We start from the raw sequence: 27610 nt of genomic DNA, 5'->3' as shown, positions 1-27610 counted from the left end.
TTAGTATCTGGAGCTACAGGTGGGGCAGACAGGCAGACTGAACAGAATATAAGAAATAACTCAACTATTCCCAAACTAAGGGAAGAAAATGCTTTCCAGTGTTTCCTGAGGTGGATTTTAGGTACAAGCAGAAGCAAGCACAATTTACTTATGCTGTTGGACCCGACAACTGACAAGGTGCAGGTGAGGCACACAACACAATGACATGACACCAATAAACAAACCTCTCCGTTCACGTGTTATACAGCAAGCAGGCATGGTGGCCCTCCTTGGCATTCTACTTCAGGGTCCGTCTCAGCCTTATCTACCAGTCATCAGGGATAGAGGAGGGAAATTCCCATGACAGCCAGCCACCCTCATTAAAAAACTGCCTGAGAGGAGCTGGAGTACTGAAGATAGAGGCTTTCTAATGAAAAAAGCACCAAGCCCCAATATCACCATTTTACCTTTAGGGGAGAGCGAGGCTGGGAACTGACTAGAGTCTTAAGAAACACAAATAATTGAAAAGTGTTGGGTTAGCGATTTTAAATCAAAGTGAATTTTAATGTTTACCCTCAAGAATCAAACAGCATAGGTATGCCTTAACTATTCTTTTTCTAATGAGACATGACATGCTTAGCACTTAGTTTTCGATTTCACTTGATCTGGTTTTTATAAAGTATATAACATGTGCCAGGTCTAGTACGTGGCATGAACATATACACACATGGGATGCCATGGTCTAACATGTTATTTCTTGACCCAGGAATCAAGGTTAAAATAAATGTGTCTTTATTCTGGAGTGACTTTTTTTTTTTTTTTAAGTTTTTTAAGACTGTTATTCTATGTAGCCTTGAACTCATAGATCCTAAAGACGTGTACTACCACATCCTGCACTGGCATGACTGGAGTGACTTTTTTATGCCTATAAGCTGCCAAAACCATTTTTCTACAGACCAGATTATTCAAAGTACAACATTCGAACTTGGAGGAAAAACAGGTTTTCAAATAACTGATCTTATAAAAGGTATGTGTGTACTTTGATCACTTTAAATATTTAAGTTTTTATTTATAAAATCAGGCATACATAGTACATATGTATATAGAATCTATAAATATATAAAACATAAATGAATACTCAGAGATAAAAATGTATTTCAGACTGAGGGAAAATTTTTAAAAGTCCTCATTTAATAAAGATACATAGACATATATTTAAAAGATTTATTATAACTCTAGATGATTAATAATAAATATACATAGTTGAAAACTCAATCATTCATTTAAAAACACAGCTGTGTTATCAGGACTCAGTGAAGAAACATTCTTACCTAGACAGCTCAAAATGCAAGAAATCGCAGTCACCCTATCACTTGATCTGGAGAAGCAAACTCACTCAAGGGAAAACAGCTCACCAATCAGAAGGTGGGGGAGAAACATGCCCTTCAGCAAGCAAATAGCACTCCAGGCATTAGAGGGCTTAGGTGCCACTGCTCTACTTTACAGAAACAAAACCCACAGTGACTCAAGACTGAACACAATGTCCAAGCTCCCCACAGCCACACACGGCCTAACATCTGCTAGCTACTAATGCACAGGCTCTGGCCTCTCCTTGGAAAGTGGCCTGAAGCTATAAAAACAGTCCCTGCATATGTACAAAGTACACCTCCTACCTGTTTAATGAGGTGAAAGGTACTGTGATAATACTCTAGAAGTAAATAGAAAAAAGGAAAACATAAATAACAAAAGAAAACCAAAATGTCTACGTTAATAAAATTGAGTCAGTTCAACTGCTCACTTCCCAGTTCACGTATACCAGCCCAGAACAAAGTGTCTTTGTGCCTCAGTAAGTGATCAATTGTTAAGATACTGATTTCAAGTCCTCTGTGATCAGCAGTTCATTTCTTTGGTAACAAATACACATGTACATTTGTGTGCATGTACACACGTCTGGACCCAAATGCTGGAATCCAAGATACGCATTTCAAGTCTTTTCCCAAGGCATAGGGAAAATGTGAGGTACCTGACTGAAGCTTAAGACTTAAGCACTGCACCTTAGGATGCCATTTGTTACATTCATTATTTAAAAAGGAAATGGTATTTGAGTTGTCAAGTTACCCTACGAATGCACTAGGGAATTATTCTAACATTATTTCAACTTTGGTTCTTTGGGAAAATGCATCCTGAGTCCCTCTATCCAATGATGATTAGGCTGGAAAGAGCAGTGACCTGTCTCTTTCGGACATAACACACATAATGAGAAGCAGAACTAAAGATCCAGGCTCAGACACCTCAGGTCCTCATTATCTATACCTCTTCATGCTCCTTCCTCCCAAGCAAAGTGTTAAGTGATTAACGCCTTAACAGGTACCTCTGAGAAACCTTAGGAGTGAGGGTCACACTCAGGAGGGTCAAGGGGCCTGAGACAACTGAGAGAATACCAAATACCATAGCCTATGCTTCTACTTACCCAGTATTCTCTCACATGTCTTGGAGTCACTGATTCAAGCCTGGCTCATCAACACTCAGCAGAACTCATCTACTTGCAGGGTAAGCTAGGCGAATCCAAATATAATAGACTAGCCATTACAGTCTCTGCAGAAACAGACAATCAGATCTACAGTGAGAAACACCCACTTCACTACTGCTAAATCAGGGTCAAACAGACATCAGCCGCCCAAGACATTAATCTAAAGCCTCCTATTTTTCAAGAGTTGGCAATCATATGAGAAAGAAAAATGTACACATAATAATGGCAAATGTCCTGAAGGATCGCTCTTGTGATGAGTACAGGAAATAACTGCTTTACTTAAGGTATTTGATGATGAATTCAGTCAGAGTTTCTTGTGGATAGATTGCAAGATGAAGCTCTTTAGGCTATGATCTTTGTTCATTTTTCAAGAAGGTTAAATTTTGCAAGAGTGAGCAAACCAACATAGGTGCTCCTGCTGTTCCATCAACACAGAAACTACCAGTCCCTACAATGGAGAAGAAAAAGGAAAACTACATTAAACAGTTTACCTGAGGACACATGTTTTATTAATCATGGCTTCATAAATGCTGCAGAATGAAATACTTTAAAAGTAAAGCACCTGTTAATGAGAAGACTCAATCGACTACCTCAAAAAAGGACACCTGCTGCCTTACTCTGAAGGTGACAAAAACGAGACTTATACTGCCAGCAGTGTCTCTCTGTAAGAAACACATGCATTATCCACATCAACACTAGAAAAATAAAAATACACTGATCGAATATACCCAACAATGCCACACTACTAGTATTAAAAAATACTACAGTCCACCTGTGACAGAGTGGTCACCATGACAGAGTAAGTCACTGCAAGGACCCAACAGACATTCAGGATCTCAGGAGTACTGGCAATACACCAAAGTTCACTCTGTGAGACCTAGTCTGGTTCTTTTTAATAGTAATAAATATGACTTAGATTTCTTGTCTAGCATGCATAGGATCTTGTGGACAGATTGCAAGACGAGTATCTTTAGGCTATGATCTTTGCTCGTTTTTCACCCTCTGACCCTGTAAAATAGCATCCCAATAATAACAATCGATGTCCAGTCTGAAGAACTGGAGTCTCTCTTCCCACTGACACGGTTTTGAACACCATCTACAAGTGAAGCAGATGTACAAGTCACCACAGCAAACCAAGAGGTCAAGTACGTACCTTCATGTCCAGTGAAAAGACTAGCATAGCCATATATTAATAGAAAAGATTGACTTCCCAAACAAAAGATCATGCAAAATACTTGTGTTGCTAGTTTTTTTTTAATTGGATAATTTTTATTCACATTTCAAATGTTATTCACTTTCCTAGTTTCCCATCTATAAGTCCCCTATCCCATCCCCCGTCCCCCTGCTTCTATGAGGGTGTTCCCCCTCCCCAACCACCCACCTCTTCCCACCTACCTGCCCTGACATTCCCCTACACTGGCGGGTCCAGCCTTGGCAGGATCAAGGGCTTCTCCTCCCACTGGTGCCCAACAAGGTCATCCTCTGCTACATATGCAGCTGGAGCCATGGGTCAGTCCATGTGCACTCTTTGGGTAGTGGTTTAGTCTCTGGTTGGTTGATATTGTTGTTCTTATGGGGTTGAAAGTCCCTTCAGATCCTTCAATCCTTTCTCTAATTCCTCCAGTGGGGACCCTGTTCTTAGTTCAATGGTTTGCTGCTAGCATTCGCCTCTGTATTTGTCATGCTCTGGCTGAGCCTCTCAGGAGAAAGCTTTATCAAGCTCCTGTTAGCATGCACTTCTTGGCTTCATCAATATTGCCTAGGTTTGGTGGCTATATATATATATGGGCTGTATATGCAGGTGGGGCAGGCTCTGAATGGTCATTCCTTCAATCTTTGCTCCAAACTTTGTCTCCGTATCTCTTCCTATGAGTATTTTTATTCCCCCTTTTAAGAAGGACTAAAGCATCTGCACTGTGGTCACTATTCTTGAACTTCATGTAGTCTCTGGATTGTATTTTGGGTAATTTGAGCTTTTTGGCTAATATCCACTTATCAGTGAGTACATACCATGTGTGTTTTTCTGTGATTGGGTTACCTCACTCAGGATGATATTTTCTAGTTCATTCCATTTGCCTATGAATTTCACGAAGTCATTGTTTTTGATAGCTGAGTAGTACTCCGTTGTGTAGATGTACCACATTTTCTATATCCATTCCTCTGTTGAGGGGCATCTGGGTTCTTTCCAGCTTCTGGCTATTATAAATAAGACTGCTATGAACATAGTGGAGCACGTGTCCTTGTTATGTGTTGCTAGTTTTTATATCAGCTTAAAACAAGCAAAAATCATTTGTGAGGAAGAAACAAACCTCAACTAAGAAAAAGTCCCCACCAGACTGGTCTGTAGGATATTTTGATTATTGATTGATAGGGGAGGACACATTCTGTTACTAATGTGTTACCCCTAAATGGGAGTCATTGGGAGTATTAGAAAGCAGGCTGAGCCAGCCAAGGAGCAAAAGTCAGTAAGCTGCATCCTCAAAGTTCTCCTGCCTTGAGTTCCCACCCGGACCTCCCTGGGTGACGGACAACACACTGTGAAATAGAATAAATCCTTCCCTCCCCAAGTTGCTTTTGGTCATGCTGTTCTATCATAGCCATAGAATTCCCAGCAATGACCTAAGACGCCATAAATCTAAAAAGTAAATAGAATCAAGAGACTTCCAATAAAGCAACCTTCAAAGTGTGGTCATGTTCTCCACCTCTTTGTCTCTGTCTGTCTGTCTGTCTGTCTGTCTGTCTGTCTGTCTCTGTCTGTCTGTCTGTCTGTCTCTGTCTCTCTCTCTCTGTCTCTCTGTCTCTCTCTCTGTCTCTCTCTCTCTGTCTCTCTCTCTCTCTCTGTGTGTGTGTGTGTGTGTGTGTGTGTGTATATGTGTATGTGTTTGTCTGTCTGTCTCCCCCCACCCCTCTTCCCAGATCTAAAGATGTGAGGATGGTAGCATTTCCTACAGGAGTAAATCCATACTCCTTAGCTTTACTGCATACTAAAGGCACTACTTGTACCTGCTTCTCCCATTAAGATCTGCATTTCAAAACAAAACAACATAACTAGTTACAAATCTGAGAAATCACCAACCCCTTAATAATTCCAACTACACAGTTCCTACTATTCCTGCACCCAGGAAATATCCCTTTGGCTCACCTCCATCCTCTATGACTAAAATCAACATGTTTGACTGCAAACTCCTAGTCATCCTTAGCTATTCAAAGTCAACATCACCACCTCTGAAAAAGTTTATATTCTGCCTTCTCCAGGAAATGTTCTTGACTGAACTAACTCTGCTCCCTGTTTTCCTGTCAGACTCACACTGCAGTGCTCTGCTCTGCTCATCTCTAAAGGCCAGCATTTACCACAGTATCTGACACTGCCAGTACTAAAATTGTGTGCTGGAACACAGTAAGAAAACCCAGTGAAAGGTACCGGGGTAGGCAGGAGAAGCCATTCACTTTGACAAAGGTCAACCTAGAGCTGCTAAGGGGTGGCAGTGAAGTTGCAGCCTTGGCTGCTATGTAACAAAGGGGGAAAGAGCCTTCTATTGATCTCCTGCTATATTTCAACAACTGCACATTATCCCATTTAGTCTCTATGACAACCATGTGAAAATGGCATTAGCCTCTCCATTTTACACTGGAGGAGAATGAGAACCTGCCCAAGATCACACAACTATTAAGACTAGTCAGTGGCAGAGGCTCGGTGAACACTCAGCACACGCCGCATCCTCTCCTCAGAGGTGACTCAACTACTGCCTTTTGTTTCCCACAGGAAGGTCCGCGCTCCTTTCCTCAATGGTCCTATTTTTGAGACGCAAAAACATTTCATGACGAGCAGCAACCAAGATGACGATTCCCTCTATGGCCTTGCAGCTGAGACTGGTCACCTGGGAAGAACATCAGAAAAGATGCTCGAGGTCTGAGTGCTCGGGAGGTCCCTGACAGCTCATGTCACCTGACTGCAAAGAACAGGATCGTTTTCAACCAAAACATAATATGTCCTCAAAAGAATTTCAGCTCAAAGTCCTGTAAACATTAATGAGCAATTAAACTGAACGGTTTTTAAAAATTGATTTTTAAAAGTTTTTCTTTGCCATTTTTGCAAAAAGATAAATATAGTTATTAAACAAAGGCTGTGTCAGTAGAGATATCAAGTTTAATAGCACAGGAAAAAATAATTAGAGAAAGTAATTTATTATGTATATGCTTATCAGGCTTCATAAAAGTATTTTTAATTATATACTGTTTTCCTTTTTTTATTAAAAAACTAATAAAGTATGCCAAAGGTCAAAGAATAATCATGGAAAGAGGACTTCCCATACTCTTATAATAATCATGCTAAAAGGTCTCCAAAATGGAATATTAAAGTAACATTTCCAGCAAGGTCTTTAAAAGATATCTCAAATGCAGCTCATGGCTTCAATCCCATGGGATTTCCAGAGAAGTCAGCATGCTCCATAAAGCAAAGTGTACTTGGTATGTCTATCTGGTCCCACATAATTACATAAAGCCTGGGCCAGCTTCGCTTTGCTTCCATGGAGGGGACTACATCACAATGGCTACAAGTGTATGCACAGAGCCTACTCAGGCCCCACAGGGAAAATGCTGAGTGCTGGTGAGACCAGTCCACTAAAACAGTGCTATTTTGTTAAATAATTTGCTTAAAGCTATACCTGGCTATGTATGTCTATAATTCCAATACTTGGGAGATTGAGGCAGAAGGATTATGAGTTTAGAACCAGCTATATAAAACAAGTTTGAAGCTAGCAAGGGCTACATAGTAACCTATCTCGGAAAAAAAAAAGTAAAGTTATGTAAATCAGACAAGATTCAGCATCTATAATCTAGCTGATATGACAAAACAATGAAAATGTTTTAGGAGTTGCTGAAATCAAATGCTGCTTTAATACTTTTGATTTAAATCAAAATGATCCTGAACACAGTAATTGATTTCTGTATCATTCCTCGGGTCTATCCTGAAAAACAACAGCCTACAGCAATCAATATTTTATCTTATTTTTTTAAAGTCATTACTAGCCATTATGTCAACAGCAAGACTAATTACATCTGATAAATTAAATGTACCTACTAGAAGAAAATGCTGAGCAAAACCAATCTGGAGCGGTGCAGCATGTGGCAAGGAGACAAGACGGAAAGAAAGCAACCCTTAGAGTTTTGGGTTTTGCTTTTTTTCTTTCTTTTAATATTTTCAATGTTTTTTTCTCAATTCTTTTTTGTTTTTATTTTCTTTAAACACTTTGTTTGTTTGTTTGTTCGTTTGTTCAATGCATATAAGTATGCTGTCGCTGACACTCCTGAAGAGACCAGCAGATCCCATTACAGATGGTTATGAGTACCATGTGGTTGCTGGGAATTGAACACAGGACCTCAGGAAGAGCAGTCAGTGTTCCTAACTGCTGAGTCATCCCTCCAGCCCTTGGGTTATTTAGATATTTACCTGTTTGAATACACAGTGAGGTCAGTCTCCCTAGCTCCTACACATTGGCCTAAGCTGGCAAAAAGCGGTAGACCTTCCTTCCAACTATATGTCAGGACACCAGAAGCCCAAGGCCTCAGAGAGCTAGCCTAGGGGTTTCGAGAGAGGAGGCGGATAATCTATCTTTCCAGGAAAAGAATTATAAACACTTCTCCAGAACCTGAGGTAAAGTCCTACAAGAAGATATAGTATATGGAAATTTAATTTCTAAGGGTTCCAAAGTCCCAAGAAAACATGAGGACCTAATCCTAAAAGAGAAAACAGCCAAGGCTACTGAACTCTAGGCCCAGACACACTAAGCTAACTATGATGGTTTGAACAGTTACAGTTCCATAGACACATGTAGTTGAATGCTTGGCCCATAGGGAGTGGCACTATTAGGAGGTTCAGCCTTGTTGGAGGAAGTGTGTCACTGCAGAGGCGAGCTTTGAGGGCTCCTATGATCAGCCTGAATCCAGTATGGCTCATAGTCTCCTGCAACCTTAGGATCAAGATGTAGAACTTTTAGCTCCTTCTCCATCACCATGTGTGCCTGCCTGCACAGCTCCACATTTTCACCATCATCATAATGGACTGAACCTCTGCAACTGTAAGCCAGCCCCAATTAAATGTTGTCTATAAGAGTTGCCATGAACATGGTGTCTCTTCACAGCAATGGAAACCCTAACTAAGACACTAGCCTAAGCCAAAATCCCCAGCAGCAAAGAGCTATGAAGAAGAAAAGTAGAGTACGGTAGAAGCTGAGAGCACAAGCCAAAAACCAACAACTCTGGCAAGTCGGGCTTATTATCATTTCCTTTCTAAGCCGAATCAGTAACTAGGAGACCCGACTCTCCACATCAGGTGCCACTGTTGCCACTGCCTCGAGCCATACTTTCTTAAGATAGTATTCCAAGCACCTCTTTCAACAGAGAGTTGCACAGCTGAGACCTAAAACTGGAAGAATGTGGGTGTCACCCCAAGCATGGGCAAGATCCTCACATCCATTCCCACCAGAACCAATCCAAAGGAAAGGCCCCTTCTCCTCCTTGACTCTAGCTAACACATATACTTACACATCAGGCTTCACTTTCTGGTTTATTTCAGCCCATTCACTCTACAAACTGCTACTAAACAGCTGGCACTGCAGTCCTGTAGCTGAGAGAACAGAAGATGAGCAGCAAACAGTCCCTGCTCTCAAAGGCTTTTAACCACATGGTAGGTAAAAGAGACAAGCATGTGTGTACCTGTAATACAGCAAAGTACATCTGACAAGGATAAGTAAAAGTTGTGAACCAAAAGGAGGTGTTTTAAAACTCATCACTTTGGGCAGCCTAGTCTAGGAAGATGAGTCAGTAGCTTCTGAGGAACCTGTGGACCCTCAGAGACTTTCTTCTAATCCTTTTAGCCTAAGCGCAGGATCAATAGGTCAGTGTTTACCTACAGCAAACACAGTTCTGCAACCACTACCCCACTCAGCAAACAGACTGTCAACACAGAAGCCAGGGAAGCCCAGGAGCAAGTGCTCTCAAGGAGGTCCTGAGAGAACAAAGGAGAAAACAATTACTCTCTGGAAGAGACTAATTAAAGTACAATTAGGAGACTGCATGTGAGATGCTACACACAAAAGTACAATAGGAGCTGTAGGTCCACACAGGACCCAGGCTACCAGCCTGGGATCACTCACAGGGTGGTCAGTAGGAGTCCTCCTGATAAACTTGAGTAAAAAGTAAAGCAGGGTTGGGTGGGCTACACAGTTGGGGGAGTACTGAAACAGAACAGAACCGAGTCCATGCCCTCAAAGGGACAAACAAGTCAATTCTGGCTACACGAAAAGAAGTCAGACATGACTGAGGAGGGTCTGGGAGATGACAGAGAAAACTAACCCAGGCCATAGAGTGTCACAGGATCATGATGGTTGTAGGAAATTTAGACTTCCTCCTAAAAGGAAGGCGGAGTCCCCCACATCTACAACCAAAGAATGGTATAATTGGTTTCATCATAATGAAAGATTACTAGGGCTGCAGTGAGAACAAACTGAGAAATGCAAGGCTGAAGGCAGGGACCACAAGCACAAGATGGTTTGAGCAAAGCTGGGGGAAATGACTAGCCAGACTAAGACAGCGACGCCATGATGGAACAAACTACAGAAGCTACATTAGAAAGCAGACAATCTAGAAGAAAGCTGTGGCGCTTTTAACCAAACTCAGGAGAAAGTCAAGGTATCCCCAAGATAGCAATGACAGTCAAGTAAGCTTTGAGCAAGAGCAGTACTACTCCCAGTGTGACAAAGCTGGAAAGTGCCACCACTATCCTAAGTGCAGTCTGGCTTCAAGAGACCATGTACTTCACTGACTGACTGACTGACTGACTGACAGACAGACAGACAGACAGACAGACAGACACACACACACACACACACACACACACACACACACACACACAAAGATGCTCCTTCACCTTCCATTTTTATAGTAACCAAAGTGTTATCAATCATTGGCTGCCAACTAATTAGAGCACATATTCCAACTATCCACTCATTCAAGAGAACCAGGAAATTGTCTCAAGTATGCTCCCACGGCCTTGCAAGATCCTCCAGTTCTATGACAGCTGTCAACAAAGTACCAAGTAGCCCTAGGGCTAGAACAGGTTTAAAAGAAAAGTTAAAAACAGTTACTGCTCCCAAGTAGTGGAGACATGGCCTAAGAAAGAGCATTTCAGGAGTAGCCAAATGGACAGGGAGATAGGAAAGAGAACAGGAAGAAATAAGACGCTGTGTCTGACATCATCTAATTTTTAAAATGTTTTTTAAAAGAAAAACATCATCAACAACAATAACCTATTATTTGGCTGACAGCTGGAAAGTCAATGGATTGATTCTGAATATTTCCACATGTAATAGAAAATTTGAAACTCCCTTGGGCATTTACTTTAAGAGACCTGGGCCATCCCAATGATGCCCTATAAAATCAGTCAAATTCCAAGAAATGTCATAAGATTGTTAATTAGGCATTTATTTTACAACTGGCATATAAAATTTGCCAAAAATAGTATTTCTATATATTGGTATGTCTTTGTTCTCCGTACTTCAAAAGAGTAGTTTATATAGACAGTGTCTTACATTTTATAAATCTTTACACAGTATTACAAATTCCTACTTTACAGTTTTTGCCTCTAATAATTTCCATGATTTACCCACAAACAGTTCTGAGAAAACACAATCCATTCTTAAAATCACTGTAGACTTTGTATTCGAAATCTACTGTGGCAAAAATAGGGTACTCTCTTAAAATAGCTTCTCTTTCCTACAGTCCTTGAATGTGTAGATCAGGGGAACTGTGGCTCCTGCCAGGACTCCAGCTCAGTACTCACATGCAGGCGCCCCATGCTGCTACTGCTTCTCAGCAAGCCATCCACAAACAGGGACTTCTGAGCCCCTGGTCTCCATGTCACCTACGGCATTTATGTGTGGTAAATTACAGACGTGGTCTCTAGGTCGAGACCACTGAAAATTTACTAAGCAGCAGCAGAGCCAGGAGTTCATCCCCTGACATGAAATCACTAGGCAGGGGACTACTCCAAGGTGTGACTCAGGAACATTCCAGAAAGTACTAAGCTTTGCTCTATAATTCCTTCCCTATGGCATTGTGGCTGTGCTGTGGGAACCCTCTTGGACTGTCTGCAGACTGCCCTGAACAGATAAACAGCCTAGCCAGGGACTGGCTGCTGTGTATTAAGTTTTGCTTGTAATGTTCAGATAAATTGATTTTAAGCTTTTGCTAGTTTCTTAAAAGAAAATAAGAAGCCAAGAGAAATGAATCAGAGGATACCAAGGCACATGAGCCAGATGAGGAGATAAGGACTGAAGCAAGGATCATCACTACCTAGCCATACAGCTTTATTATCAAGTCACCAGGTTGCCCATGTCCCCAGGCTTCGTACTTCTACAAAAACCATAAAATAGCTTTCCTTCCCCATCTGGTTTTCAACTCACCCCTTCCTTATCCTGCCAAGAAACCACTTGTCTCAGTTATTGTTCTACTGCTGTGAAGAAACAGTACAACTGAGGAAACATTTAAGTGGGGGATTGTTTACAGTTTCACAGGGTTAGTACACAACCATTTATTGCCAGGAGCACAGCAGCAAGCAAACAAGCATGGAGTTGGAGCAGTAGCTGAGAGCTCACATCTGACCTACTGCAGGCAGTGATAACAAGTGAGACTTGGCCTGGCTTGGTCTTTCCAAACCTCAATGCCCATCCCCAGTGGCACACCTCCTCCTACACAGACACACCTACTAATCTTTCTAGACCGTTCCACAGCTAAGGACTAAGCATTCAAACACATGAGCCTATCTTTCCAATCACTTTCATTCCAATCACTCCATCATCAACTCATCTCACTTCACCTGCTCAAAACTCACCTGTTAACAACTACCGTGCCACACGGTTAAAGTCTTCATGGCTTTCCACAGCTGAGGACATTTTTATTCTATTCGTTGTTCCTTACAGTGCCGCATAAAGAAAAAAATGCCTATTATTTCTTTTCACTTAACAGGAAAATGCTTTTACTTTAAACAATGTAGAATATACATATCCTTGCCACTCGATCCCTTTTTCCTGGAGGTCTGCCTCAAGTCCACATGCCTTCATGGCAAGGCACACTTCTGCCCCGCTCCTCTTTCCTACGTGCTTTCCACACTTGGGTGCGCACTCTCATCTCATGTGCATATTGGCTTACTTCTTCGGAAACACTGCACAGCGCCATCATGTTAACTATGATTTGATCAAACTGGTCTTTGAAGCCCAAGATCCCTGCCAGACCAATACCTGTTCACAGAAGGAACGAGTTCTAAGTCTTCCTCATCACTCATTCAATACAGACTGCCTACAGATCTTTTACGAGCAGGAGATTAGACTTAATGCTTCGGAGCCTCCAGGCAAATTATCCATTACAGTAATGCAAAAACTACAGACTAGGGTACTGGCATGCACAAAGTTTCACACATGAATGATGGAGACCTAAGACACTGTACCTTCATTCAGATGTGAAAACTCAGTCAAAGCTGTAAGCAGAGCTGGTTGACTTTGAACCTTCCCTACAGTGTTGTGTCTAAATGAGCCTTAAGAGCTGTTTAAAATAACCAGAAGGGCCATATTCTGGGAGAAGAGCGCACACGACACACAGATGAATCTGTTTCCCTAAACTGGCTGCTTAGTCTGGGCTGTGCTATTTCCTGCAGTTTGTTAAGGCTGCCAAATACTTACGGTCTCAGCAACACGCCTAACGCAAATCGGGAAATCTTTCCTATTTTTCACAATGACAAGAAATTTACAGAGAAACTTGCACAGTGAAGATAATAATAGGAATGAGCTCATTTGTCTTTTTTTTTCCTGGATTTATCATTTTCATCAGGTTGCCAGTGACTTAGGAAACCAATAAACAGCCTCCTAATACCATTTCCTGTCTGAGTTTTCTCATATTGATCTGGAAACAGTTTCTTAGGGGTGGATAGGATCAAACGTGAGAGGTCTGACCTCACCACAAGCCACCAAAACTAAATCAAGATGAAGGGAAGAAGAGCCAATAATGAACAATGATTTTTAAAATCAAAAGATGGAAGATGTTACTAAAAAGGTAAATATGTAACTACACACGATGGCATTAGGCTAAGAAAAGAATTAGCTGGTACAAAAGCAAGTCAACATGGTTGTGATTTGCAGCACAGAACTCCAGGCAGCAAGGACACAGTTAAGTTCTTTAGAGCACATTCATTTATTACAGTGGCGTTGCAATCTGCCGTGTGTCACACAGTATATTATTTTGCCCAAACAGCTTTACATGCAAATACTTATTGCAATGAGTCATTGGTCTGGTTCAAGGTTTTTAAGGGGGGGGAGAGAAGAAAAAAGTTTCAGCCTTTAAAAAAATTTACTTTTATAGAGTATAAATTATATTCTCCAACTATATAGAGAGATATATACACATATATTTATATTTACATATGTGTATTTGACAAATCTTAGCTTTTTTTTTTTTTTTTTTATGTTTTTTTTTTTTTTTTAATTAACTTGAGTATTTCTTATATACATTTCTAGTGTTATTCCTTTCCGGTTTCCGGCAAACATCCCCCCCCCCCCTTCCTTATGGGTGTTCCTCCTCCCACCCCTCCCCCATTGCTGCCCTCTCCCCAACAGTCTAGTTCACTAGGGGTTCAGTCTTAGCAGGACCCAGGGCTTCCCTTCCACTGGTGCTCTTACTAGGATATTCATTGCAACCTTCAGAGTCCAGGGTCAGTCCATGTATAGTCTTTGGGTAGTGGCTTGGTCCCTGAAACTCTGGTTGGTTGGCATTGCTGTACATATGGGGTCTCGAGCTCCTTCAAGCTCTTCCAGTTCTTTCTCTGATTCCTTCAACAGGGGTCCTGTTCTCAGTTCAGTGGTTTCCTGCTGGCATACGCCTCTGTATTTGCTGTATTCTGGCTGTGTCTCTCATGAGCGATCTGCATTCACATTTTGATCATCCGTCTTGAGTTTCATTTGTTCTAGGCATCTAGGGTAATTCAAGCATTTGGGCTAATAGCCATCAATGAGTACATACCATGTATGTCTTTCTGTGATTGGGTTAGCTCACTCAGGATGATAGTTTCCAGTTCCAACCATTTGCCTTTTTCACAAAGTCATTGTTTTGATAGCTGAGTAATATTCCATTGTGTAGATGTACCACATTTTCTGTATCCATTCCTCTGTTGAAGGGCATCTGGGTTCTTTCCAGCTTCTGGCTATTATAAATAAGGCTGCGATGAACATAGTGGAGCACGTGTCTTTTTTATATGTTGGGGCATCTTTTGGGTATATGCCCAGGAGAGGTATAGCTGGATCCTCAGGCAGTTCAATGTCCAATTTTCTGAGGAACCTCCAGACTGATTTCCAGAATGGTTGCAGCAGTCTGCAACCCCACCAACAATGGAGGAGTGTTCCCCTTTCTCCACATCCTCGCCAGCATTTGCTGTCACCTGAGTTTTTGATCTTAGCCATTCTCACTGGTGTGAGGTGAAATCTCAGGGTTGTTTTGATTTGCATTTCCCTTATGACTAACGATGTTGAACATTTCTTTAGGTGTTTCTCAGCCATTCGGCATTCCTCAGCTGTGAATTCTCTGTTTAGCTCTGAACCCCATTTTTTAATAAGGTTATTTGCCTCCCTGCTGTCTAACTTCTTCAGTTCTTTGTATATTTTGGATATAAGCCCTCTATCTGTTGTAGGATTGGTAAAGATCTTTTCCCAATCTGTTGGTTGCCGTTTTGTCCTAACCACAGTGTCCTTTGCCTTACAGAAGCTTTGCAGTTTTATGAGATCCCATTTGTCGATTCTTGATCTTAGAGCATAAGCCATGGGTGTTTTGTTCAGGAAATTTTTTCCAGTGCCCATGTGTTCCAAATGCTTCCCTAGTTTTTCTTCTATTAGTTTGAGTGTATCTGGTTTGATGTGGAGGTCCTTTATCCACTTGGACTTAAGCTTTGTACAGGGTGATAAGCATGGATCGATCTGCATTCTTCTACATGTTGACCTCCAGTTGAACCAGCACCATTTGCTGAAAATGCTATCTTTTTTCCATTGGATGGTTTTGGCTCCTTTGTCAAAAATCAAGTGCCCATAGGTGTGTGTGGTTCATTTCTGGGTCTTCAATTCTGTTCCATTGGTCTATCTGTCTGTCTCTGTACCAATACCATGCAGTTTTATCACTATTGCTCTGTAATACTGCTTGAGATCTGGGATCAAATCTTAGCTTTTATACTCACATATCCTACAGCTCTCAGTCCATCAAATACACTGCCCTATATTCACACATATGAATAGCCTAGGGCTAGTATGAAAAAAATCCTAGAAGAAAGCATTTTAATAAATATTAAAAATTTTCAGGTCACATTTAATATATAATTTACTTGACACTGAAAAATGTAGAAAAAGCTAGTGACATTTTCATCAATAGTGACTTTTGTAGACTTAAAAAATTATTTCATAACACATCTGAATTATGAATCGTAAGGACTCTATTACTGAGCACTGACTAAAACCCCGATGAGAGAAACTTAGAAAAGAACATAAATAATCAACCTATTCTTTTTTAATTTTAAGAATGAATGTTTGTTAATTTACACAATCACAGTATAACTGTTTTCTTGACCTAAAGGCAAGATCACTTTGAAATACCACGCCAATGTCTGCTCTTGGCTTAGGTTATGGTGAGGAAAACCACACCATACCCTTTCTAGATCTTTTTCGCTATCATGCTCCCAGATAGCGAGGAGCTATCTCCAGCTGCACCAAGCATGAGGAGTCACCAGTTCCAGCTTCCTTTTAGCACACCTGTTAGGAAGCTGTGTCCAAGACTGGTGAAAAGAACTGCACCTCCACAGAATGTCCTTAGACTTTCTATTACTGATAGTCCTGGGTTGAGTACTGTAGAAGGAACAGAGTTACAAGCTGCCAACATACAGAACCATCTGGCCACACAGCCTCAGTCATGTCATTACAGCACTTGAACCACACGACAGAGCTGCCTGCAGGCCGGAAGCTGTCGATGAGTGTGCCTGAGAAACGTATTCTCATTCTATTTCCTTCTCATTAGTTTTTAGGTAATTTTTAATGGTCAAAGGTAACTAGTGGTTACTCTGTGGTGAAAACCAGTCTAGTCTAATCACAATGAGGTAATATTCTAATATCCTTAGTGTCCAAGATGGTCACAGCTGAGCATGGGCCACAGTCTATTGTAAAGTCAAACCTGGGATGGGAACAGACAAATTCCTCAAGAAAGCCAAGCTTCTCACACCATCAAGCCTGGCTCTTGACTCATAGATGCCATGGGCACACAGAAGTCAGCAGGCCAGCTTTAACTGTCTCAGTGTATCAGTTTAAGGAACCAACCTCAGGGGCCAGAGAGCTTAGCAGGTAAAAGTACTTGCCCTGCAACCCGGGCAACCTGAGTTCAATCCCCAGAATCAAGTAAAGGAAGAAGGAAAGAATCAAACCCAATGTTATCCTCTGACCTTCATATCTATACTATGACACAGTGTGTACACACACACACACACACACACACACACACACACACACACACACACATTAATCAATTTCTATTTTTTTTAAAGCCAATTCCTAATAAAAACATTTTCTTTGCTTCAGCTCATTACAGAATGAGACTCGGTACAAGAGCTTGAAGAAACACTCAGAAACAGAAGGTTCTCTCCTAAGCCCAGCAGAACATCTAAGGCAGTTCCTGACTTCCTACAAGTTTCCCTCTTCTACAAAGGAAGCCAGAGGTCATGCAAACTGTCAGAAAATAGAGTGGCATGTACTCTGGAGTCACACGATGAGTTCAACTCTCGGCTCTGCGGCTCACCTGAGGGCTGTGTGACTGTGGGCAAAGTGATTAATCACGCTGTGCCTCAGCTTCCCTCTGCTAAGTGCATTAGAACAGCTGCTTTCTTGGGGGCTTTTAGGAATGAGATCAGGTGAGATAACGGATTTGGCACCACTACTTTAAGTCTCATTACTCACTCATTTCATCAGTATCTGCCTTAACAAAGCAGAACCAATCCAATCTTAAACAAGTTCCAAATTCAGAAATGAGCATCAAACAAAATATATTCCTAAACCAAAGTATTTAACACTGATGTCAACACCTTCTAGAGTCTGCTGTTTCCTTCAGGCTTTACCTTCCTCACAGTCTTACTAGGCATTTGGTTATCTCTGCACAAAAGCTAAGCTCTCTGAAACGACTCAAAACACTTCATTATTTATAATGCAGGCATTGGGTAAATGTTACCTGGATTTATAAAACAGAACCTAAAATGATCAAAAGTAGTTACTTTCAAAATATGTGATAGACGTTTCCCTAATTGACCTCAAGAGCATACACTGAGAAGCCGGTATTACCCGAGGAGCTTGGAACTTGCCCGTGAACAGATAAGGGCAGAGGCCCTGAGTGTCCAGTGTGAGTCAGCAGAGCAGTGCTGAGAGGTGAGTGAGGACATAATACTGAAGGAAGACCGAACCGGTCACGGTGCTCCTCAGGTCACACCACGTCACATCCCAGACGGAAGCACCTGAAGTCACATTTTCCCTGAGACCATGAAAGCCGCTATGTAAACAGCACAGCATGGGACGTGTGCAGAGATGGTGAAAGACGATGGTTATCAGAACTGCAGCAGTAGAGATGGGCCGGAAAGGAGACATTCAAATGCAGTTTAGATACACCACTGACAAGATCAGATACTGGCTGAATGCAAAGAACAAGGAAAAAAGAGAAAGAAAAATGTAGCCCCATTTAGGGGGTTGATTATCTGCTCTTTCCTGGACAGGATGGGGTGAAACAGCAGGTCTGCAGAAGACTAAATGGGCCTATGGGTGTGTGCTTAAGTTGGATATGTGCTTGCCTTTCATCTTGTTAACTGAGCATGAAGATGGCTCAGCTCCCCTACTAAGCTGTTCCTGACTATGCTTGCTATCAGAAGCTCAATTATGTTGCCAACTTAACGGTCAGTTTGAGGGTCACAACTCCCTCCTCCCCCACACCCCCCCAGGGGCATGTGCACAACAGCTCATCTTTCTCACTTTTAAAACCTGCAGCCAAATGAGCACCTTTCAAATAAACTCCAAGAACTCTTCATCCAAAAGTAATCCCTCCCACAGTGTTCTTGTCATCTCAAGCCGGCAGCATGCCCACTCCTTACCTGGGCAGGATCAAGAACAGTGGAGAGCACTAGGGATGTAGCCCAGCAGCAGAGCACTTACTTAGCAAACACAGGCTGGGTCTGTCTACAGATGAGAAAAGAGAGGTACTGGACACACAGCCAGGTGCCCAGTAAATACTTGTTGGATAAGCACACAGGTCAGCAAAGGGGTTAGGAGCTGGATAAAAAAAACGAAAGTTCCCAAGCTTGAAAGCAGAACTAAGCACTTTAAAGGAAACCCTAATGCTGATTTCTAATGTTCATCCTAAAAGCTGACCATCCCAATACCAAAGACAAAGGGCAGCTGAGCTTGACTACTGAGTCAACTTGCCTGCTTAGGTTTTTGGGTTTTTTTTTTTTAACGAAAACCCTTAAAATAAGAACGCCACCATACCTGAAACACCATAAACACTGGAATATCGCTGAGACTTAGAGCCAGATGGAGAGGACTCCTTCATCCGGTCGAGCACATTCTCTGACAGCTGAAAAGGGACATGAAAATGAAAGTGATGAGACAGAAACAGAAGACAGTGCACTGCCATCCAAGCAATCCCCATCTGCAGCAATCTGCAGTACGAATGGCCTACTCAACTAGACTCACACAAGCAAAAAATAGCACATTCCAGGCCATGCCCACAGCACTACTCCTTCATTTCATCTACTGTACCACTAAGTGCTTATTGCAAATGTTTCTTGGTTTGTGCTGTGCACTAAATTATAATCTCAGAGAAAAACCAAGCGCCAGAACTCCTTCAGTATTCACTCAGTAAATATTTGTAAATACATATGCATGTACATATGTATATATGTATGTATGTATGTATGTATGTATGTATGTGTTAACAGACCTCAGCCCTTCTTTCTCCCCCGCCACCTCACCTCCTTTGCTTCTTCCTTTCCTTCCTACCTCCCTCCCTCCTGTTCAAGGCTAAGAACACACAATTGCTTTCAATAGATTTTATTAGGCACTAACTCCGTGCCAAGATTAGGCTAGACTTGGGGGATTCAAACCCATCAAGCTGCTAAGAGAAGTGGAATAAAGAGCCAAGGCATGTAAGTATGCCAGCCTATAATGGAAGTCTGTAGACACAAAAAGGGTGGGGCATCCAGCCAGGCTCAGTACAGGGGAAGGGGAACAGAACTCAGGAAAAGAAAGCAATGGGGCAAAGAACTACATTAGGTATAGAAAAGGGGTTGTCATCAAGTGGAAAAGTCAAGTAGACAGCTGGCAACAGGCCGGAGGCTCTGAGGAACACTCCAGCCTGCAGATTTGAGTAACCATCCCATTATTACTACTCATTATCCTTTTGTATGTTCTTGAGAAAAAAAGAGCAAAGGTTTTGATGTCCTATCACTATATCCCCAGACTAAATAAGCATGAAAAATACAATGGTTACACAACTAATGACCACTATACAAGAATGAATGAGTGAATGAGTGATCAAGCATAGTGAAAGAGAAAATGTAGAAAAAGGTGGATATTTTCGATTTTAAAACTCTTAGGAAACTAAGTTTGAGCTTAGTAAAAACTAAGTTTTAGGGGAACTGAGGATTTTCAGCAAGGTAATAACATAATCAGATTTCTATTCCAGAGATCACTCTGGCTACAGTGTAGACAACAGATTGAAGCAGGATAAGAACAGAAGAAGGACCCCTGGAGGAGACTAAAGGACCAATTAAGAAGCTATTAAGCATATGTCCACACAAAGCCTTGCACAAAATGCGCATAGAGGCATTATTCACAATAGCAGGAGTGGAAACAAACAAATGACTATTTACTGGTGAATGGATAAACAAAGCATTATGTATTCACAGAATAGAATACAATTCAGTAATAAAGAGGAATGAAGTTCCAGTAAGAGCTACAATATATGTATGAACACAAAAATTATAAAACAAAATAGAAATGACGAAATGCCAAGATCACATATCACAAAATTACTTCTTTTTGAGATGTGTTCTCACTATGTACCCCAGGTTAGACTATGTACCCCAGGTTAGACTCAAGCCTCCTCACCCACCTCCCAAGTGCTGGGATTACAGCTATAGGTTACCACATTTGACTGTGTTTAGTCTATTTGCATGAAACCCTCAGAAAAGGCAATTCTATAAATAAAGCATTGGTAAACAAAGGTACATAGAGCAGGGGTGGAAGTAAGGATAAACTGTAAAAGGACTCAAGATCTTACTCAGATTTGGAAAATGTCTGAAAAAGGTTACAATATAACATGGTCATTATTTTAAGAACTATTGAACAGTCTACTTTCCAGACATGTAAATTATTCTATAATGAAGCTGGGGGGGGTATTATTGTGGTAATACAATAAATAGGTAACACATTCAAAAGAAACTTATGGCCTTGCACAACAGCACATGCCTGAAATCCAGCACCACGGAGGAAGATAACAGAGGAACAAGAGTTCAAGGCCAGTCTGGGCTGTATAGAAAGATTTTTGTCTGGAAAATAATAGATGTCTATGAGGTATTTAGGATTCAAAACTGCTAATATGTGCTTTGTGCTTATTACATGCCATCAGTAGGCCAGTGCTTCACTCACCCAGACCTCAGCAAGCCTGTGTAGTAAATATCTACATTATCTCTATTACATAAGGGAAAGAAAAGTACTGCCAGACAAAAACCAGGTCCCAGATGACAGGCTCACAGCAGCGAAGCTACAAGTCCAAGTTTCAAGGTCCATATCAAATATCCCCCTTCAGCCTTACACTCGATATCTGATAAGACAAGGAAGCAAAGTGCAGGTTACCGAGGACCCTGGGGCTTTGGGCTAAAGTAACAGGGTAATGCTCCACCATACTGAGGTTCTTCTAACTTTCCAGCTATCACCACCTGGCCTTTACTCTCAGTATAACTACAGAAGCACTGTGTTAGAAGGCACTAGTGGCAATCCTTTACACTCTATTAATAAAAACTAGTATATACTTACAAAGCACCTTATCTATAAGGCTTCCCTCGCGCACTTAACCCCACCCCCTCATTACTGCCCTCCTCAGGAATCCAGTGCCTTTCTGTCTGCTCGCTGCACATATTTCAGAGATCTCTTGCCAAGCCTTATTTCCAGGGCTTCCGTTTGTCTCTGCTGCCTGGCCTTGGGGCTTCAGGACTCCGACTCAGTTCTTTGCCCTTACTCTCTTATCATCCACTTGCTCTTGGTATTCCTAGCAAATGTCTTCCGATTTAAACATCCAAAACCAATCACTCACCAAATTAACTCTGCAGTTCATTTCCTGCCTCGGTTTCCCTAGTGCAGGATAACAGGCATTTGCTACCACATCCAGGCAAGCCCTTCTTAACTGTTGTTGATAAATTCATAAATTCTAAAAGCCAGCATCCTGAAAGCCAGAAATAAGCATGTTTAACTACTCACTAGACACCTTCCCTGGGGCAGAGAGAAACTCTTCATACCCAGTATGTACAAAACAGAACTTGTGCTTGTCAAACTGTCTTCCTCCACTTTCCTTTTACCTAGTTAATGCCACCACCTCCATCCGGGATTTCAAATCAGAAAGAGCCTGTCTTTAAACTTCCTATTCTCTTAGCCATAACTCCCTCAAGCCCAAAATATCAAATGAATCATTAACACTTCTTCCCTTGTCTCATGTCTCATTTGCTAATTCCCCAAGCTTAACTTCTAGTTTCCGCCTTTACTCAGCACACTCACAGGTAGCTATGTTATTATTTCTGCTACCATTGCCTTCCCTCCCGACCCCTTACAATGGGGTTTCAAGATCTGGTTTGACCATCCAAAAGCAATTACTCACTATACCTAACACAAATACCCCACTGATAGAGTACCCCACCCCACCCCCATGTGTCTGCCTTCCCATGACACTGAGCTCCGTGGATCACTGAGTAATTCATTCAACGAATATTCCATACACCAAGTACTAACTCAAGACCCGGGATACTTGTGTGAACTGTCTAACATAGTGCGGGTAAGCCTCAACTCACTATGTAGTTGAGAATGTTCCTGAACTCCTGACCCTTCAGCCTTCATGTACTGGGAAGAGAGGCATGTGCCCCAAGTCTAGTTTCATGTTTTCTGACAGCAGCTGGTAGATATACTTTTGAAATTCATTTACAAAGCTGGAAAACACTTTGTTAACATTGACTCCAATCCTCCCCACCCCCAGGTGACTCTGAGTAACATCCAGCTACAGGGAGGACTGAGCCCAGCACTGGCTGCCCCAGCCTCTAGTCACATGCTCTTGAAGCATAACCTTCAATCTTCCCATATACAATAAAAGCCCACCATCCCTCTCATAGAAGGAAATGGGCCTTCATTTCTGAAGCTTAGGGCTATTTTAAATGATGGAGTTGGAGTTACATAAAGTGACACACAATACATTTAATTCATATATACCATATATTTCATAACAATGTATTAATGTTACAATATATATTCTACATAACTCTGTACTGTTGGGATCAGAGCTCAATGGTAGAACAGTTGCCTAGCAGACAGAAGGCCCTGGGTTTGATTCTCACCAACTAAAAAAATGGTAATATTATGTACTATCATTACCATAAGCCATTATTATAAAGTTCATCAGTTTATATACTTTATACATGCAGTAACTTTTACATTTAATTGACACTTCTAAATTTCAACCACAAATCAAAGAACTGCAAAATTAAAATTACACATAACTACTAACTGTTCAACAACATTAGTCAAAACTCAAGTGTTAGCCATAAACTGCTCTGTATATTTAAATGCACCATCTACTTTCCCTTCAAACTGTATACTATTTTCTATAGCAACAAAAAGTCCTTTCAATCCCTAAAGCAGCCTCAAAGCACTGCCCTTCAAATAGAACCAGCTGGGCTCAGAAAAGATACAGCCACCTCAATTCCCTATCTGGGAAGTCAAAGTTTTGGCCATCGGCATACATGAGGACTACAGTACATACAGCACAAACTACCTGGCAGTTATTCATGTAACTCCAGCAACAGACTTTTGTTTCTTCTCCTTCACTCTTACCACCTGGGCCTAAACTTAACATGGAGCTCCTTCTCCACATGGGGCTGAGGATGAGGTCTGAAGTTCTGACCAGCATCTGTATGGGGCCTGGTAAGTGTGTGTAAGACAATAGCTCTCAACCTTCCTAATACTGCTACCCTTTAATACAGTTCCTCATGTTGGTGACCCCCAACCATAAATTTATTTTCGTTGCAACTTCATAATTGTACTTTGATATTATTATGAATCATAATGTAAAGAGCTATGTTTTCTGATGGTCTTAGATGACCTCTGTGAAAGGGTCACTCAACCCATGCATGGGTTGAGAGACACTAGTGTGAAGTATTAGGTTTTCTCTCCCTGTGCTTTTTGAGACACAGAAGTAGAATATGTCTCTCAACCCAGCAGTATTTGTTACCCTTTTGCTGGTTTTGTGGTTTCTGTGATGCCTCCATATTTACTCCTTAATGCTATTCTAACACCAACCACACATTTCTCAGTGTACGTTATGGTCACATATAGTCAAGCATGTGTACATGTCATCCAAAGAATCCATGATAAGTGTAGTACAGAGCTGATAACCCTGCATATTGCAGGGTTGACTGACTCAGGGTCAGCATTCATTTATTCAACTACAGCTGAATTCTCGGGCCTTGGAGGTGCACTGGTAGCCTGAGGCTACAATTCTCCTGAACTCAAGCACTATTAGCTGTCCCAGGCTATGCTCTACAGTCTCAACTATAGCATCAGATCTCACCTGATCACCTCTGGGAAAAGAGGCACTCACGTGTGAAGCAGCAGACAAGATAGAAAGGTGCTGACCAAGGTGACACACACACCTACATCTGTAGAACAGCTGAGCTCTTCTGTGATGAAAACCAACCCAAAGCTGGTAGAGGTGGGAATCAAAAGTACAACCTAAGCTTCAGTAAGAGCGGGACAAGCAGTCTCAGTAAGAGGAAACTCTCCAGGAAACATATCTGTCCTTAAAGAGGGCACTACCATTAGAAGAGCCTTTTCCCATTTGCTGACCCATCTGCTACACTTACCTTCCAGGTGCCTCTGGAGTCTCTATCCAAATACTAAATGAGAAGTAACACCCTCTACACTTACTGATGCTACAAGCTATTCTCAGAGGCCTCTGGACTCTGGAGTCCATGGATTAATTTGACGTACACAAAACTGTGTGCTCACTGTATTGTTGAAGGCAGAGTCCACACCTTATAAATTCAGTGATCTATGTATCCAAAGAACCACAACTACAACTACAATAAGGGGTGATCAGACAAGCAGACCTATTGACAGAATTAGCTGGCTTTGTCTACGTACCCTATTCAAAGACACTTAAGCAGGCAGAACTTGGCCACCGGTTGACTCACATGGTGGCCTCCACAGATATATAATACACACACACACACACACACACACACACACACACAAAACAAAACTAGTCAATCCACTTAACTCTTCCCACCCACTATGCTTGATCTTATCTGAAATTTACACAAACATACCACCCACCAATCCAGAACTCAACATTTTTTCAGACACAGGAGGCTGAGTAAGAGGAACAAAGATAAAGCCTTCTGCCCTCAGAGAGGAAAGCTCAAGTTATCTTTGAGGTGGTAAATGTGGGAATCACATGACACAGAACAGTTCACAACTTCAGCCCCTAACAGTTTTTAGATGTCTTTAGATGTTTCTTATCAAATTGATTTAAAGAACACCAATGCAATTTTCTCTCGATTTTTCCCTCCACAAAAACAGGTCATTTTCTGTAAACACTAGTTTCTGCTACCTTTTTAAGGCATGACTCCCATAAACATGAGAGATGAAATGGGATGGCAGGGAAAACACACAGATTCATTTCTGTAAAACATTTTCTTATATATATAAGTTCACATATAGCTTGCTACTGTGTTCTGAATCCTAGAAAGCTTAAGATGTCCCAATACATTCACAGAGCCTAAAGTTGAAAGGGACCAATTCTCTATCAGCTAACTAAATCACTCACAGTCCCCATGGCTAACGAAATAAATGTATAACCCTCACTAGCTCTGAAGAACCCTATACGGCACCCCACATTAAGAAACCTCTTCAGTTGGGGACTGTTGTTTACCAACATCTGCCAGAGCACAGGGTGTATTTCACAGAGGTGTGCATGGTACTCTGAGTGACTTCTGTGAATGTCAACTTGTACCTTCAAGGCCAGCTGCAAAGACTCGTTATGCCACAAACAGTGGTAAGTATAACTTTGAAAATGATACTCTTTGAAGTTGACATTTGCTCTGAAGAGTTCACTCACAGCTCTGATGTTTTAGAAAAAGTTGTGAAAGACCAGGTTCTGAGCATACTTTCTAAGCAGGCACAGCAGGTGAACACAAAAATCCTATTAAGCACATGTAATGTGAGTAATAAAAGTGCATGTTTTTCTATCACTAGAAAATGTATCTGAGACTCAGAGAGAGTTCACTCAGTCTACATGAGTAGTAGTTCCATATGCAAAACTGAAACCAGGTAAGAATACAGGCTGTTTTACAGAGGACAAACAATACTAGCAACCGCTCAAAATATGGGAAAGAGGGAGAGCATATATAATACCATAAAAAGTAGTGCCTGCCAACAAGAAACTTGAAACTTGACACTGTTTCAAGTTGTAGTTGTACAGGCCATAATCACCTCAGCAAGAAAAACATGGATACTCAGGATCTATCAATAAACTCAGCCCACTTAGTAAGTTTTCTGTTGCTCACTAAATGCTATTCTTTCATATTAGGATAACTGAAGACGAAATTGCTATCCTCATCAATGGAACAGAATACAAACTGGTTTTCCAGTAGTGGGTACTGAATAATTGGTAGACTCTTAGATCCTAAACATTATAAAATTGATCAAAATTGGGGGTAAAAAAGCTTATTCAGTCAAGTTGCATTAACCCATAAAAATGCAAAACTGAAGTTTGGGCCTCATCTGCCCATGTTTTAGCAACTGACAAAAGACAAGCCTTGCTTTCACACTAAGAATACTGCTCTCGTGCCTGGAAAGCACCCAGAGCAGTCAAAAGAAACTGACAAGACTCACATAGGGAACGGATGATCTCAGGAGCCTCAGTCTACCCCGTAAGGATCTCTCATTGGAACATAACGTGCTCTCCTCTTTAGTTATTTTGGGTTTGAGCTTCAGCTCTGAGGAATTCCAAGCACAGGACTAGGTATACACGCGTAACCACATTCTCATTAACATGCAGTTACGGGGTTGGGGATTTAGCTCAGTGGTAGAGCGCTCGCCTAGGAAGCGCAAGGCCCTGGGTTCGGTCCCCAGCTCCGAAAAAAAAGAACCAAAAAAAAAAAACATGCAGTTACAGTCAGACACCAGAGAGGGAAATGGAATCAAAGGTGACTTGTCCATAAGCTACACTAAATCCTACAAAGATCTGAACCCAGGATTGTTGGATTCCAATGCACTTCCAAAGAACTTTGTAATTTTAAATGTGAAAGGAACCCTATCATAATGACTGCTTACTTATAAATCTACAAAGCAGCTTGGAAATATACAGATCAATGGTACAGTGCTTGTCTAGGACCTAAGTTCAAGTCCCAGCACCTCAAATAATAATTAATAATAATAATCAACTAAAAGCCTGCGATTCAACAGGTGTTTTACAAACCTTATCCTCTTACCCTAACCAAAGGAAGTGATAACATTCCACTTTATGAATAAGAATGTGTATTCAGAGAAGTAACCTGGCCAGAGCCACAAGCCATTAAAAATGTCAGCTTAATTCCAAGTTGGCTTTCTCCTGTCCATGATCTCAAGGAATCCAAAATGGTCCCAAGTCCTCCCAATTCAACAGCACACCAGTTTTAAGAAAAGCTGCTACAGGTTATATTTTGTTCTCAAAAAAAAAAAAAAAACTGAC

General features: G+C 41.4%; 1 protein-coding gene across 2 annotated transcripts in view; it reads right to left on the bottom strand.

Moving 5' to 3' along the window:
- Positions 1 to 27610, bottom strand: part of Chchd3 (coiled-coil-helix-coiled-coil-helix domain containing 3) — a 251796-nt gene that overhangs the window by 222155 nt on the left and 2031 nt on the right. For both annotated transcript variants that reach the window (XM_032906793.1, XM_032906795.1), the window contains exon 2: positions 19105 to 19192. In XM_032906793.1, the coding sequence (XP_032762684.1) occupies positions 19105 to 19192 (88 nt within the window). The remainder of the gene's footprint in view (positions 1 to 19104; positions 19193 to 27610) is intronic.

The sequence above is a fragment of the Rattus rattus genome, chromosome 6, assembly GCF_011064425.1.
Source record: "Rattus rattus isolate New Zealand chromosome 6, Rrattus_CSIRO_v1, whole genome shotgun sequence".
In the NCBI taxonomy this organism is placed as follows: Eukaryota; Metazoa; Chordata; class Mammalia; order Rodentia; family Muridae; genus Rattus; species Rattus rattus.
This window is presented reverse-complemented; position numbering and strand designations above follow the sequence as displayed.